General features: G+C 44.5%; 1 protein-coding gene across 1 annotated transcript in view; it reads right to left on the bottom strand.

The window, feature by feature from the left end:
- ASB11 (ankyrin repeat and SOCS box containing 11) overlaps positions 1 to 14,344 on the bottom strand; it is a 24,758-nt gene extending 10,414 nt beyond the window's left edge. The window contains exons 1-3 of the mRNA XM_059385043.1: positions 14,130 to 14,344; positions 5,374 to 5,453; positions 2,071 to 2,178 (exon numbers count right to left, since the gene is read on the bottom strand). Coding sequence (XP_059241026.1) covers positions 2,071 to 2,178; positions 5,374 to 5,453; positions 14,130 to 14,310 — 369 coding nt within the window. The 5' untranslated portion in view covers positions 14,311 to 14,344. The remainder of the gene's footprint in view (positions 1 to 2,070; positions 2,179 to 5,373; positions 5,454 to 14,129) is intronic.
- Positions 14,345 to 14,596: the final 252 nt, after the last annotated feature.

Below are 14,596 nucleotides of genomic sequence, written 5' to 3'. Positions count from 1 at the left end.
ACTTATTTATTTGACAGAGAGAGATCACAAGCAGGCAGAGAGGCAGGCAGAGAGAGAGAGAGAGGAGGAAGCAGGCCTCCTGCTGAGCAGAGAGCCTGATGTGGGGCTCGATCCCAGGATCCTGGAATCATGACCAGAGCCGAAGGCAGAAGGTTAACCCACTGAGCCACCCAGGCACCCCTTTGAGGAATTTTCTACTGACTAACCAACTTGCTTTGATTCTTTCTCTCCTTCTGATTTAAATGTTAAAGAATACAATATTTATCGACTCTTCCCTCATAAGATTGCCACAGCCAAGGGACTGTGTCTTACTCTCTTCTTTGTCCTCCACAAAACCTCCCAGTGTTGTACCAGCGCACACTCCTCTACCATCGGATGTTGTCTGCCCTTTTCCACCAACAGAAGGAAAGGGCCCTCTGAGGTGCCTGCGTGGGGCAGTCAGTGAAGCGTCGGACTCTTGGGTTTTGGCTCAGGTCATGATCTCAGGGTCGTGAGATGGCACCACACGTCAGACTCAGCATGGAGTCTGCTTGGGCTTCTCTCTCTCTCTGCCCCTCCGTCCACCCCAAATGAACAGATACATCAATAAATGAATTTTTAAAAAAATATTTCATTTTTATTGATGTATTTATTTGAGAGCGAGAGAGAGAGAGCAAGCCCAAGTAGGGGGAGCAGCAGAGGGAGAGAGGGAGAAGCAGGTTTCCTGCTGAGAAGGGAGACTGATGTGGGGCTTGATCCCCAGAACCCTGGGATCATGACCTGAGCTAAAGGCAAACACTTAACCAACTGTGCCACCCAGGCGCCACTCAATAAATACATCTTAAAGGAAAAAAAAAAAAAAAAAAAAAAAGGAAGTGGCCCTCACCCAGCCTCACAGTCATCATCACGTGGGATTTGAGTAAGCGGTAACCTAAAGCAGCACTACCTAATAAAAATACGTGCCCGCGATGGCATCCGGAGCAACACTTTGCCCGAAAGACTTTCCTATTGAGTTCTACAGTAGAAACCCAACTGCCACATAAAGTGCTAAAGAAAATCTCCTGAAACATTGCAAACTCCAAACATTGCAGCTCCAGAAACAAAGAACACAGGCACTGAATTTAAAAACCAAAATTAGCCATAAAACGATAGCTGGCAACTAAAGAAACATCCCTGAGATTTTCAGAAGTTTTAATTTTACAATTCTGTTGTGATAGCTCATTACACACAACACCTAAGCCCCTCCTTAGCCTTGAACTGAGGCTGCGGGGTGATGTGTGGCAACAGTGAATCACCATACTGCACACCCGAAACTAGGGTAATGCTGTATGTTAACTACACTAGAGTTAAAAACGACATAAAAATAAAATAAATCTGTTGGGGCGCCTGGGTGGCTGAGTGGGTTAAGCCGCTGCCTTCGGCTCAGGTCATGATCTCGGGGTCCTGGGATCGAGTCCCGCATCGGGCTCTCTGCTCAGCGGGGAGCCTGCTTCCCTCTCTCTCTCTCTCTCTGCCTGCCTCTCCGTCTACTTGTGATTTCTCTCTGTCAAATAAATGAATAAAATCTTTAAAAAAAAAATCTGCAAAACAAGAAGAGAAATAAGGGTAGAATTTTAAAATAAAGTTCATTCTGTTGAATTTTTTTCCATGTATTTTTTACTAAGAAGCTCACATGGTGATTTTGCTCAATGAAAATAGTGGGTTTAAGGTGTCGCATTAAGTGTTTGTTGTTGTTCGTTTAAATTGTGTTCTTTTTCATGTTTCCCGATCCATTTCCCAAGAGCTGTTTTCAACTAACTTCAGTTCCCATTGATCTTTTGAAATTCACCATCGCAATTTTCAGAGCCCCGTGAATTACCTTAACAAACATTCATCCACAGGCACAGACACTGAAGAGGGGAGGGACCCGCAGTGTGTCACGGGCTCGGGAATGTGCATGTGGACAGGGCCTGACCTGCCTACACCCCCAGAGGGTGCGCTGTCTGGAAGGCAGCATCTCTGTAGAGGCTAGCAGGTGCACCTGGGCAGACAGAGCCGCGAGGTGCGGGGACGTGGGGGGCGGGGGCAGGAGTCAGGGAAGGCGGTACTCACGTGTGCGCCCTTTTCCAATAAGGCTTTCGCGCAGGCTACGTGACCTCCAAGGCACGCCTCGTGGAGCGAAGAGACCCGGTTAATGGTCACAAGGTTCACGTTGACACCCTAGAATTTGGAGAGAAGGGGTTAAAGGCTGCATTAGTAATAGCAATGGCAGCCAGTCCTGGGCCGAAGCGCCAGAGTCAAGGAGACAAGCTCCTAGGATCCCTGTGGGGGAAGCACACTGCGGGGGGCCGCAACCCCACAGCGTGCAACTTGGTCCTTACCATCCCCCCCCCCCCATGACCGCTTTCTGTCTGGGAAATGACTTAGGTCCCTGCCAGTCCTGCCCAGCCAAGTTCTGCTTCTGATTTCCTGCCTCCTCACCTGCCCACTGAAAGCTTCCAAAACCTACTGCGTGACCCTAAACCCCAACCCCACACCTAAGTTCCCACCGACTCCTGCCAGACTGCCCTCGGTGCCCACAACTGCCCACGACTCCTGCTCCCTTCATCGTAGGGCCTCTCTATGCCTCCTTGGTCCTGTCCCCGCTCGTGTCCTGAGTATGCTGTCATTACACTAGAGCAGTGTTATAGATTTCAAATTAGGTAATTATTACAATTAGAAAAATCTCGTCCTTTTCCTAGATAGGATTTCCTTTTAAGAAAATAAGGAAAACAGGCTCATCCACAAGGTGGCAGAAGCGCACTAGAAAAGAAAAACTTGCATCCTTGGCAAGGTGTTAAGATCCTTGCATTTGTGCATAAGTAACACCCAGATGCGCCTGAAAGACCATCTAGAGTGAATCCCCTCCACTGTGCATGAGAAAATGGAGAGGCAGAAAGTTCAAATTATTCGTAAAACTCAAGCTTCCCAGGGGTTGATGATAGCCAGATGACTCTGAAAGTCAGGAGCTCCTGATGCCTGGTTTAATGCTTTTCTCCACCCCACTGTACGTGAAATATAGTAAAAAATAAAATAGAATAATACATTTTGCACTAGGGTGTAAGTGTGAAGAATTGGGCATGCGCAGTGAAAAAGTTGAACTTCCCTCTGAAGAACACTCCTCAAACATTAAGCACACTGGTTTACAGAAACCAACATGCTTATCAAGTATAGTTAAAAATAGAGAGAGGTGGGGCTGCCTGGGTGGCTCAGTGGGTTAAACCTCTGCCTTCAGCTCAGGTCATGATCTCAGGGTCCTGGGATCAAGTCCCACATCTGGCTCTGCTAGGCAGGGAGCCTGCTTCCTCCATGCTCGCTCTCTCTCTCTCTCTCTCTCTCTCTCTGCCTCCCTCTCTCCCCCTATGTGTTCTCTCTCTCTCACAAATAAATAAAATCTTTAAAAAAAAATAGAGAGAGGCGCCTGGGTGGTTCAGTTGGTTAAACGACTGCCTTTGGCTCAGATCATGAGCCTGGAGTCTTGGGACTGAGCTCTGCATCGGGATCCCTGTTCAGCAGGGAGTCTGCTTCTTCCTCTGACTGTCTCCCCCTCATGCTGTCTCTCTCTCTCTCTCTCTCTCTCAAATAAATAAGTAAAATCTTTTAAAAAAATAAAATAAAAATGAAGAAGTACTAAAGGCAATGTGGGATCCTGGATTAGAGCCCGAGACAGAAAAAGGACTCTGTGGGAAAATGGGTGTAATTCTAATAGTCCGTAGTTTAGTTAACGCTACTGTACCAATGTTATTGTCTTAGTTTTGACTGAAGGACATGCTTATGTAGGATATTAGCACCAGGGGAAGTTGGGTGAAGGGAGGGAAGGATCTGCACTCTCTTCGCAACTTGTCTTTAAAATTATTTCAAGATTAAAAGTTTATTTTTAAAAAATACTAATAAGGGGCGCCTGGGTGGCTTAGCCAGTTAAGTGTCTGACTCTCGATTTCAGCTCAGGTCTTGATCTCAACGTCATGAGACCAAGCCCCACGCTGGGCTCCATGCAGGGTGTGGAGCCTACTTAAAAAAAATACTAATCAACGTTTTGAGGAGGGCCGAGAGGGAGGAGGTGGATGCAAGACTTTTCACCTTTAAGTATCACTTTAATTTTCAAACTATGGGAATGTATTACATATTAAAAATAATCAGATCAAATTTTAAGTGCTTAAAAATAGATAAGCAAGTGATAAAAATAACGTACAAAATCCACTTGATCATTATTGGCAGTACTGTTTTCCTTTTGTCTCTACTTCCTTAAGAAGTGACCCAGCTCATAAAAGAGGAAGTAAAAAAAAAGTGTGTGCACACGTGCATGCACATGTGCACACACACACAACTGCGTACCCAACTGCTTAAATTCAAAATGATAAGGAAGCCAGGTTCGGTGGTAGCTAGAATGTATAAAGAAGATATAATACATCACCTCCTCTATACACATGCAGAGTCTAAAACAAACAAAGTAAATGGAGCATATATACTTTTGTTCATTCATTTTACAAATATTTACTAAGCCGTTATTCATTGTTCAAGGTGCTAGGAGATACACTCATCAATAAAAACAAAGTAGACTTAATAACTAAGACTTTAACAAATCTTCCCAAAGGATTTCATAAATCTACGTCAACCTATTGTAATGTTTGCTCTGGAGATGCTCTCCGTGACCCCGGATTCCTGGGTTTGGCTCACTGGGTGCTCCTCTCCTCCTGAATGTGGGCTGGATGCACTGACTCCCATCTAATGAACAGAATATGGCAGAAGTGATGGGCCATCACTCTGGAGATTAGGTTATACTAGGACCTGCTTAGGCACTGTCTCGTGCTCTCTCTGGGGGAAGCCAGCTGCCATTTCATGGCACAGCCCTGTGGAGAGGCCCTCATGGCAAGGAGTTGAAGCCAGCCCACAAGTACATGAGTGAGGTTGGAAGCAGATCTTCTGCCACCGAGCTGGGAGGTGACTGCAGCCCTGGCTGGTACTTGGCTGCCCGTAAGAGACTCGGAGCCACAACCATCTGGCCAGGCCACTCCGTAGCCCACAGCAGGTTCGAGAATCTATGCTCCTTGTTTTCAGCCACTGTGTTTTTGAGGTCATTTGTTATGTGGTAATAGCTGACGAATGCAAGTTCAGGGCCATCGTTACTCATGCAGGCTGGGAGAGTATATGGGGAGTTAATGCAAGGAAAATTTGAGGGCATCTGTTGTCCCCGTCACAGGGAAACTGCCTCTGGGGTCAAGGCAGGCCCAGAAGGGGAGGGAGTGATACGTACACCTAGACTGGCCATGCGGGCCACCAGATGGGGCGAGCAAGACCTCTGCCACAGCCAAAGCTCCGGAAGCACAACAGCAATTATAGCGGAAGCACAAAGGAACACGTCTGTGGTTTACTTACTTGTGCAATTAGAGTTTTAAGGGCCAGTAAACGCCCCTGGGCCGCAGCTTCATGAAGAGGGGATCGATCAGCCCAACAGTCTGAAACACAAATCAAGCAAAAGTCAAGGTCTGGAGTCTTCTTCTGGCTGTTCCATCCTGCAGCCCACCCACCATGGGAGAGGGCCTGGGGATGACAGTGGAAGCTAGACCACACATCAGGCTCTCTCATCAGCTGCTTTCCAGGTAACACACCAGTGAGTGTACAGCCCATTGGTCTAGTGGTGTGTGCAGACAGGGAGCACAGAGAAGCTTTCTCACTCTTTGGGGGGCTGTTTTAACAAGCAATAGATTTACTTCGAATACATTTTACCCCAGGCCTGGATCTGATAGCTCCAAAGAAGGCAAATGATGGGCAGAGCTACTCACTGAGCCTCCCTGCTTTCATCCTGCCCCCGCCTCACCTCTAGCCTGAAAACCCAACAGCGTGTACCCATGGAGGCTGGATGATCAGGGGAAATGGGTTGGTTCTCTATGCTCAAGGTAATTGTCTCGGTTCATTTTGGTACCACGGCATATCTATTTCCATGATGCAGAATAGGTATGGTTCTTCAGACGACACATCTTCCAAAATTTCCTTTGCGCAGCTGAGCGGGATTGCTGAACATGGAGCCTGTGGGGCCACACTGCCTGGGGTCAAATCCGACCTCAACCCCTTTCTGCCAAGAGGGGCAAGTTAACTAAAATTATTTCGACCTCAATTTCGTGATCTGTAAAGTGGCGGGGCGGGGGGGGGGGGGGTGTCTAGTAATTTGGTATTTAGCAAGTGCTTTGGTCTCTAAGTAGGCCAGTAAAACACATCCATAATGTTAGGTACTCAAGCAACTTATGAGTAATAAGTACACATGGTAGGGCGAGTATTTTTTACCCTGTAATCGTTTGTTAGTAAACAAGACTAACCAGCTTCAAGGGGCATTTAACAAGTAACCCTCTTTAAACATGCCAAAGGGCAATCATTTGTTTGGGACAAACACCTGTTCCAGTTTGTAAAATTTCAAACATAATTGTACTCTTCATTCACTGGATAGCACGTGACATAATTTGGATTTCACACGAAGGGTCCATCTTATCAACCTTTTCTAGGGGATCCTGATGGTGCCAAGAATTTGGGTTTTCCTATACCTGCAACCTTGGCAAACACAACCCCACCAAAGATGGGATTATGTAAGTATGAAATGGCTCGAGGCCACAAGGACACAGTGAACTTCTCCAACAGATGAGAACCAGGGCCATAAATGTTTCATTAGGCCCCCTAATATTGCAATTTCATTTTTAGCTTCTCTTACCCTTGGGTGAGAAAAGAGTATGAAAAGACGGAAGGCTAGAATGAACTCTACAGGGTTGGATTGAAATTGGACTAGTTAGTACAAAAATGTGATTTTCAACATAGGTGTATTTATGTTTCTATTCATATTATTTTAACAAGGTTTTGGAGAAATGGGTGATTCCAGGGCTGGGCCAGGAAAAATTAAGATGGGCCTCGAACACCTTGCCAGAAATATAGTGAATGATGGGCCATGTCAAGAAGATACGGAAGCTGGCTTGCAGGGGCTTCCACTGGTCAAACATGAAATGACCTAAGCATTGAAATAAAAAAATGGTAGTAGGAGATTATACCCTATCAAATAAAATAGGAATCTCTAGGTCCTCGCTGATATAAATTAATATATAAATAGCCAGGCGGGAGCTCTACCTCACAGTAGAACACCTGCTTGGAAATGGAGAAGAAATTGTCGCATCTGACTTGAGTTATTTCCTCACAAAATAATTATTAGCTATAAAGGAAATATGGGCCATTTTATGGGGAACAACATTATAGACCCACTCTACACAGGGGATCAAAGTTAACATCAGAAGTGATGGGACAGATCAGCACAGCGAACCATGGGATGGAATGTGAGGGGCGACCTCATGTACTCTGGAAGGAAATGCAACGAAGAAAACACCATAGCTTGTGCAATATTCCCGCTCGAGATGTATAACCCAAACCCAACCCGAGGACACTGTGAACCAACGGACTGAGGGGTGTTTTGAAAAGTAAGTGGCCTGTAACCAGTTCAAGGAGGGGCTGCGGAAAGACTGCACACGGCAGAAGGCTGATGAGACAATATTAGGACAGTTGAGTACATAGGAATGGGGTCTCTAGGCAAAGAGGAGTAGGAATTCTTTGTTCCACTCTTGTAACTTTCCTGTCACTTTGAAATTAGTTCCAAAATTAAAAAGTGTATGTGTGTGTGTAAGTTGGAATGAACTTATATACAAGCTTACCTATATACACATATAATCACTGATGTTTTCATATTCCTGATACAAATGGGGGATGTTTTTATAAGAAAAATGGATAAAAATTTTAACGTGGAAAAAATCTTGTGCTTGTATTTTCATGTGTTCCTGAGTCCGTTAAAAGCTGATGGGAGTATTTTTAAATCTCTTCTGACATTTATAAGTTGCATAAGCTGAGAATAATGAGATAATGAATGCACATAGTCCTTAATGAGTCAGCCTTGGTTTTCTTCTAATACATCTCTACCGCATTCAACATGATCTGTGTATCAGACACGTTGCCCTCTTGCCTAATCGCTCTTGGAAAGGACCACGGGCGCTGGAGTTGGAAGGACAGTCTTCATCCACGGATGGCAACTCAGCACCCTGACCAATATAAGAAGGAAATCCACAGCCATGGCTTGGTTATTCTTTTGTTCCAAGACAAGCCAGTCTTGCTATTAGGAAATTAGGATACTAGCATGAATTGGCTTTATTATTTTTAAAACTTACCTCCAGGTAGGCTGTGGTGTCCCCTTTCCTTCTGAGAAGCAGGAACCTTAACCACATCCTCGTCCTATTTCTGGTAACGTCTGTGACTCACCAGTCCCATAAGACCCACTGCTGCTCAAAACCTCATATTGAGTGAAGGAAACCAGACACAAAACGGCATGCGCTGTGCCGTCCCTTTCTGTAATGTACGAAAGGGGCCCCAAGTCACCTGGGGTGTTAGGAGTCAGAAGGCCCCCAAGGAGGGGCGGGGGCCACCTGGAAGAGGAAAAGAGGGGCCGGACCGATCACCTGCGGCTTCGGGCTCGTGGGAGCTGACACCCGGGCACGGTCACCTTGTGAAAATTCAGGTAGATGTTCGCTTAGAATTGGTGCCCGTGTCTGTATTTACAAAGCACTTCAGCAAGGAGATTTTCAAACTAGTCTGCGGGTCAGTCCACTTTCAGACTGTCACTTCTGCTCCTCGGCCTACTCCCAGCCCAGGGGACGGCCCTCTCTGCTGCCCCAGCGGCTGCGGATGGGAGAGCGTTCTCATGTGTCCCAGCGTCCTTCCTCTGGGTGGCAGGTCCTCCCGAGCCGGGGCGGGGGGGGGGGGGGTGGCAAAAAGAGAGGGAAGACGTCTCCCTGGGTCCCTGGATGAGGAGGCGGGCTTGCGGCCTCCACTGCACGTCTCATTCCTGGTCTGCAGGCTCGCCCTTCCTGCCGAGGCTCACTTCCAGGCCCCTTTGCTATGTCTCAGCTTTGGGCCACCTCTCCTAGTGTCCCCTGTCAATGCAGCACCCTCTGACACCCCCGACTCCCACGCCATGCCTCTGACGTCATGGGAAGCCTGCCATCTTCCATTGCACCATGACAGCAGGAACAGGGAGCCGTCCTGGGCTTGTCTCTCAGCACAGGACTGCTCTCGGCTACTCTTTTCCCGCAGGCCAGGCCCCGGGGGACAGCCAGACCCAGGGGCCATCAAGGCCCAGCGGGCAGCTCAGTAAACTGCCTGACTTCCACCTTGAGAGGGAAATACCAAACTCCCCTCCTGCCAGAGACCTCTTGTCTCAACTTGGATTTCTCCTGGAGCCCCAGCCCTTGGCCTTCCAGAGACCAGGGAAGGAAGAGCCTGGCTTCACAATAGGAAAGACCCCCCCAAAATGCACGCCAACCCATTTGCCCCAGAGGAAGAGATCTCACTTGCAGCAAGTGGCCGGAAAAGAACCGAATTTCAAGGTTTTGGGACCGAGGACACCCCCTGCTCTGGTGTTCAGAACACTGGTTTTAATTCCCGCTTAACCTGAGGCCCATTTATTGGCCCAGGATGCTTAGCTCCATCCACCATCTCCTGATACACAGCATGAAATAAACCCATTCCTGTCACCAGAAGTGCAGAACTCATTTTTGCTTCCCAACTGGGAAAAGGACTCTCAAGGAAATCTCCTTTCCAGTCACATTGTTTTCCAACACTCGCTTCAAAGGACCTCGAGTTTTCACACAAAACCCTTTCCGGCAACTCTGCCATGGTGGGCTCTCCTGTCTCCCTCTTTTTATTCCCAACACGCAGTCTCTCACTCGTATCATTCTTGTTTTGCAAATTGGCGCTAATTGTGAGAAATTAAGGATCAAAGTTTTTTGGCAGCTAGGGAGTTTTTCCATTCCTTTCAGGAAATATCAACTAAGCTCTCCAAATAAATGAATGCCTAAGTAGAAATCAGCCATTCTCTTCTAAGGCAGCCTATTTTTAGTCCCTTGGCAGACTGCCTGGGTCACAGGATTGCAAGCACGTTAGGAAGATAGTTTACGGGACAAATATGTTTACTTGTTCCTGATGAGGTGTATGGAAAATGTTCAAGTACTTTTTCATTCCCCCTCTTTGACTTTTTCTCAGAATATGATTTATATCTCTAGTTCTCAGAATCTTGGAATAGCAGTTTCATGACAACTTCTAAAACCACAAATTTCAATCACAAAATCGGTTCCGAAGGAATACAGTTGTCTGAGTGCCAAGTATTCAAGATAAAACCCATTATGACTATTTAAAAAATATTTTTTTGCAATTCTCCCCTTCCTAATTCCAACAAGTATTTAAATTACTGGTTTGCTATTTTTAAAGAACCACCTAACGGGTTATCATCTCTGGTGCACATGGAAAAATCTTTATTCTCTTTATTCAAGTTCCAAAATCATATGAAGCAATATCTTCTCTTGTAGCATCTATCAAATAAAAATTTTAAAAGGAATCTCAATTCTGAGCCAAAATATACACAAGAACCTGGCAGAGTTAATGGTATTTCAAGTCAAACAAAGATAACTGGCAAAAACCCATATTATAAATAACTTCCTGGGATACCTAAAATATAATAAAATATAATAAAATGGAGTTAAAATGCGTACGCTCTAGAATACACGGTTCTAGTCAGGAGACACACCGTGGTCAACGAACATCTTTCTGTAGGCTGTTAGAAAGAAGGTGCCATTGAGCCCATCAGGAGCAGGGGAGCTGACCTAGAGGTGACAGGGGTGTTAGAAAGCCCCTGCTGAGGACGGGTTGTCGAAATTTGGAAAGGCCAGGAGACTCCTGTGAGAGGTCACTCTGCGGAGGATGGCTGGGCCAAGGTTTGGGAGGACAACCAGCAAAACTCAACAGGGTAGAAAGCTAAATAAAGGATGAGGCAAGAATGGGCCAAAAGCAGGAAAAACCTGTTGGAAGGGGAAGGACAGGAAAAAGGAGTCAGGACGTTGAGTCAGACAGAGGCGTGGCCATCAAGTCAAGGTGAGTCTTTTCTGAATTTAGAACAAGGACAGTTGATTCTAAGTGTTAACACTTGGACTAGAACTAATCTTTTAGATATGGTTTAGCATAAATTCTTTTTTTTTAAAGATTTTATTTGACAGACAGAGATCACCAGAGGAAGGGAAGCAGGCTCCCTGCCGAGCAGAGAGCCCGATGCTGGGCTCGATTCCACGACCCTGGGACCATGACCTGAGCCGAAGGCAGAGGCTTAACCCACTGAGCCACCCAGGTGCCCCAAATTTAGCATAAATTAAAAAGAAAAAAAAAGAGTACAATAGTTCCACAATCTCTTATCTGCAATTGTAAAATCACCCAAATTCTGGAAAACCAAGATTTTCCTCAAGTTTGATACAAACTCCCTTGGCAGCAAAACATGGTAAGGACTCAGGTTAAGCAATTTATTCTCTTTCATTTGTATTTCCACTTAGTGTCAAATATCAAATATAATTCAGAAATAGAAATACGAAAAAGTCTGACGACGGGAGTGCTGTGTGATAGACGTTATACACACCGTGAGATCTTTCCAGTAGCCCCAAAACTCCTGAATCTTGAACCATGTCTGGCCCAAGGGTGGTAAAAACAGATGATCAACCTGTAGCTATTTTTATAGTTTCATCAAGTTTGATGACCAAGCCCTGGACTAAAAAGAGCTTTAATTCTGGCCAAATTAGCAAAGGCAGAAAAATCATATACCACATCTGTCACGAGAAAGTGCCTGCAGGAATCTCTAGGGGCTGAAGGTGGGATCCAGTGATTCATCTGGTGCTCAAGCTGCAGCACCCAGAGCCAATGACAATGTTTTAAACTTAACTACGTATGTATATATAATTGGCCAATTACACAAAGAAGCCCCCCAAAATAAAAAAAAAAAAAAACCAGCCAGCCACAGTTCACCTCAAGTCTGGTAAGTTATCTACAAATGCAGTAGTTTAAGCCACAAAGACATATGGAACCCTTAAGTCCAGAATATGAGAGTTGAAAAAGAAAACTCCGCGTTTTGCAGTCCGAGAAATGACATTTAATGAGGGACATGTTTCTAGGTGTAGCTTCCAAAAGAAAGTGTGCCAGCAGCTATGACAGGCTAAACTCTGTTCTGGCTTAGTTTTTATCTCCCTCCCCTTGTTTTTGACAGCTCTGATGATAGTTTACAGGAACATAATATACTATCGGAATCAAAAAATTTAACCTTGGACTGAGACTTTTCTAAGTCAATTAGCTAGCTTACTGATTAAAGGTCACATATTTTCCCAACCGACATTTGCCTTAACCGTGAGCGGTAAAGAGAATTTCAGGTTTGAGCTGAAGACTGGCACAAAATTTTGTTCTTTAATACATTTAGCTTTAAGTATATAGCAACGGACTCCCTAACAGTGTCAAAAGAAAAAAAAAAAAACACTGTTTCTGGCATGCTGCTGCCTACATTCTTATAGAAAGCCTTATTTACCACATCTGGATATACTGTCTATTATACATATGTGGGGGGGGGTGCCTGTGTGCATTCAGATACACACACAGTCACCCACCCACACATATATGTATACATAGAAAGGAAATTAAACTGAGAAATTGACATGTACTATTCCCCCCATCCGCCTCATTGATGATAATTAAGACAGACATTTTTGATTTTATAATGCCATGCTACTTCCAAATTAAATGGAATATTATCCATTTAATGACCAAATGAGGACAGCTGGGCTAAAGAATGAATGAGCTCTACTTAAGAGATCTGTATTATGGCTCCAGACCTAAATCCAAACCATGTTTTTACATGGGTTTTGACTACTATCGAAACTTTTTAAGAGTGTGCTTAATTCAGCATGACAAAGACAGAAACAATGCAGGTGAACAACAGGACAAAATATTCTTAACACGTTCCTGTCAATATTTTGTTGCACTTTACCTCATTTAAACCGTAAGGAGGATCAATCTACAAAAACATCCATTCTGTGTGACCGAAACTTTCAGAAAGCCCCTGCCCACATTTACATATGAAATTAGAAAATAGATTTCCAGATCACACTTAACTTGAAATGAAAGAGAAACTTTTAAAAAACCAGTCTAAGCAACATACCTCCCTGAAATGTGTGACAAATGTAATCCCCAAAAGAAACCTCCTTCCACATCCCCGGCCTTCTGACACTTCCTGAAACGTCAAGATTCTCCTCATTTCCCCCAGGGAACTGAAGCATTCTGAGGCTTTGAGTCTTTGGAGGTCTTATTTGGTGGGGGGGTGGGGGGATGAGACTGCCGTCAGCTAGTGTCTTCAAAGTTGTCTACTGTATTGGAATCACATCGCACAGGTCTATTTTGAAAGAGAATCCCGGGTGGTGCAAATTGACATGTATACTAGATCAAGAATGACGTCATCCTGGAATCCCTATGAACACTAAGGATAGAAAGGGAAATTGTGAACTCTGTTTACAAATAAATACTCCTCTGTCAAGTGACCACTCCAGCAGTGACAGTTACCCAATTCATTTACTTTTGCAGCAATTCACTCCAATTGAGGTGAATCATTTCTTGAGAGAACTGGAGACTAAATCCTACAGAGCATGAGACTTAAAATGTTTTTCCCGAATGCTGGCATTTCATATTAGGAAACCTTTGTTTGCAGGGCTTTGCACAGTGCCGTGTATAAACGGGTTTAGCGCAGGGTTTTTTCCTGACAGCGACGAATAGCTAATGGATTCGAATTGCAAGTGACAACACAAAAATATATATAGCACGGCACATTTGCTGCTTTAAATCAGATTTCCTGGTCATTCTATTTCTGGAGGAAACTTAGTCTTGTTAGAATGCATTGTTAAAGTTTGCTTAAAAATATTAAAGAAAATAATCCCATGTAAGTCATTCTCTAGGTTAGTAGCAATGAGGTTTCTCCACATACTCTAAGAAAGCCACTAACCTATTTACTTAAATAATAACCCCTAGAAGAACTACAAACTTGCAAAAAATAAAGCTGAGAAATCCTTCAAATTGGTGCAGTCAACATCACTTGCTACTTTAAATAATAATTCTTAATACTACCCACACAAAGCCAACGTATAATAAAATCTGCCCTCTAGAAATACTATTCACACGAACTATCCAGGAGAGTTTTTTCTTTTCTTTTCTTTTCTTTTTTTTTTTTTTTAAGTTTTAGGAGCAAACCCGGGTATTTTTACCTGAAATTCCACCATAGATCTCTTCTGCTATCCTAGCCGCTTCTTTTCTATTTCCTTTGACGATATAGAAATGAGTCAGGAGAGCCAAACAAACTTTAATTAAAAGTTTGAAGAAAAAAAAGGTAGCAAACATTGTAATAAAAATGTTTTTAAAGCCATAGGAAACAGGACCGTCTTCCATTTTGGCTCGCCCTCTGTATAGGTTCTTGGTACTGCAAAATCTCACTGAGTTATAATTGGTATCATATGACATCTATTTTCAACTTTCTAGCCCTTGCTGCTCCTGTTACTGAGAACTCACTCATACATTCTAAGCTCACTGTGATTTGGCGGCTGCCGCAGCACGGACTTCCACGGCAATGGGAAACGAACTCAAACTTCCTTTCTGACCTGCATTCCTCAGTGCTATTTAACACACCGGATTCACGGCTGGGTCTGTTCTGTTCCGGAATCCCAGTTACAAGGAA

This window comes from Mustela nigripes, chromosome X, assembly GCF_022355385.1.
Source record: "Mustela nigripes isolate SB6536 chromosome X, MUSNIG.SB6536, whole genome shotgun sequence".
Taxonomy (NCBI): domain Eukaryota; kingdom Metazoa; phylum Chordata; class Mammalia; order Carnivora; family Mustelidae; genus Mustela; species Mustela nigripes.
This window is presented reverse-complemented; position numbering and strand designations above follow the sequence as displayed.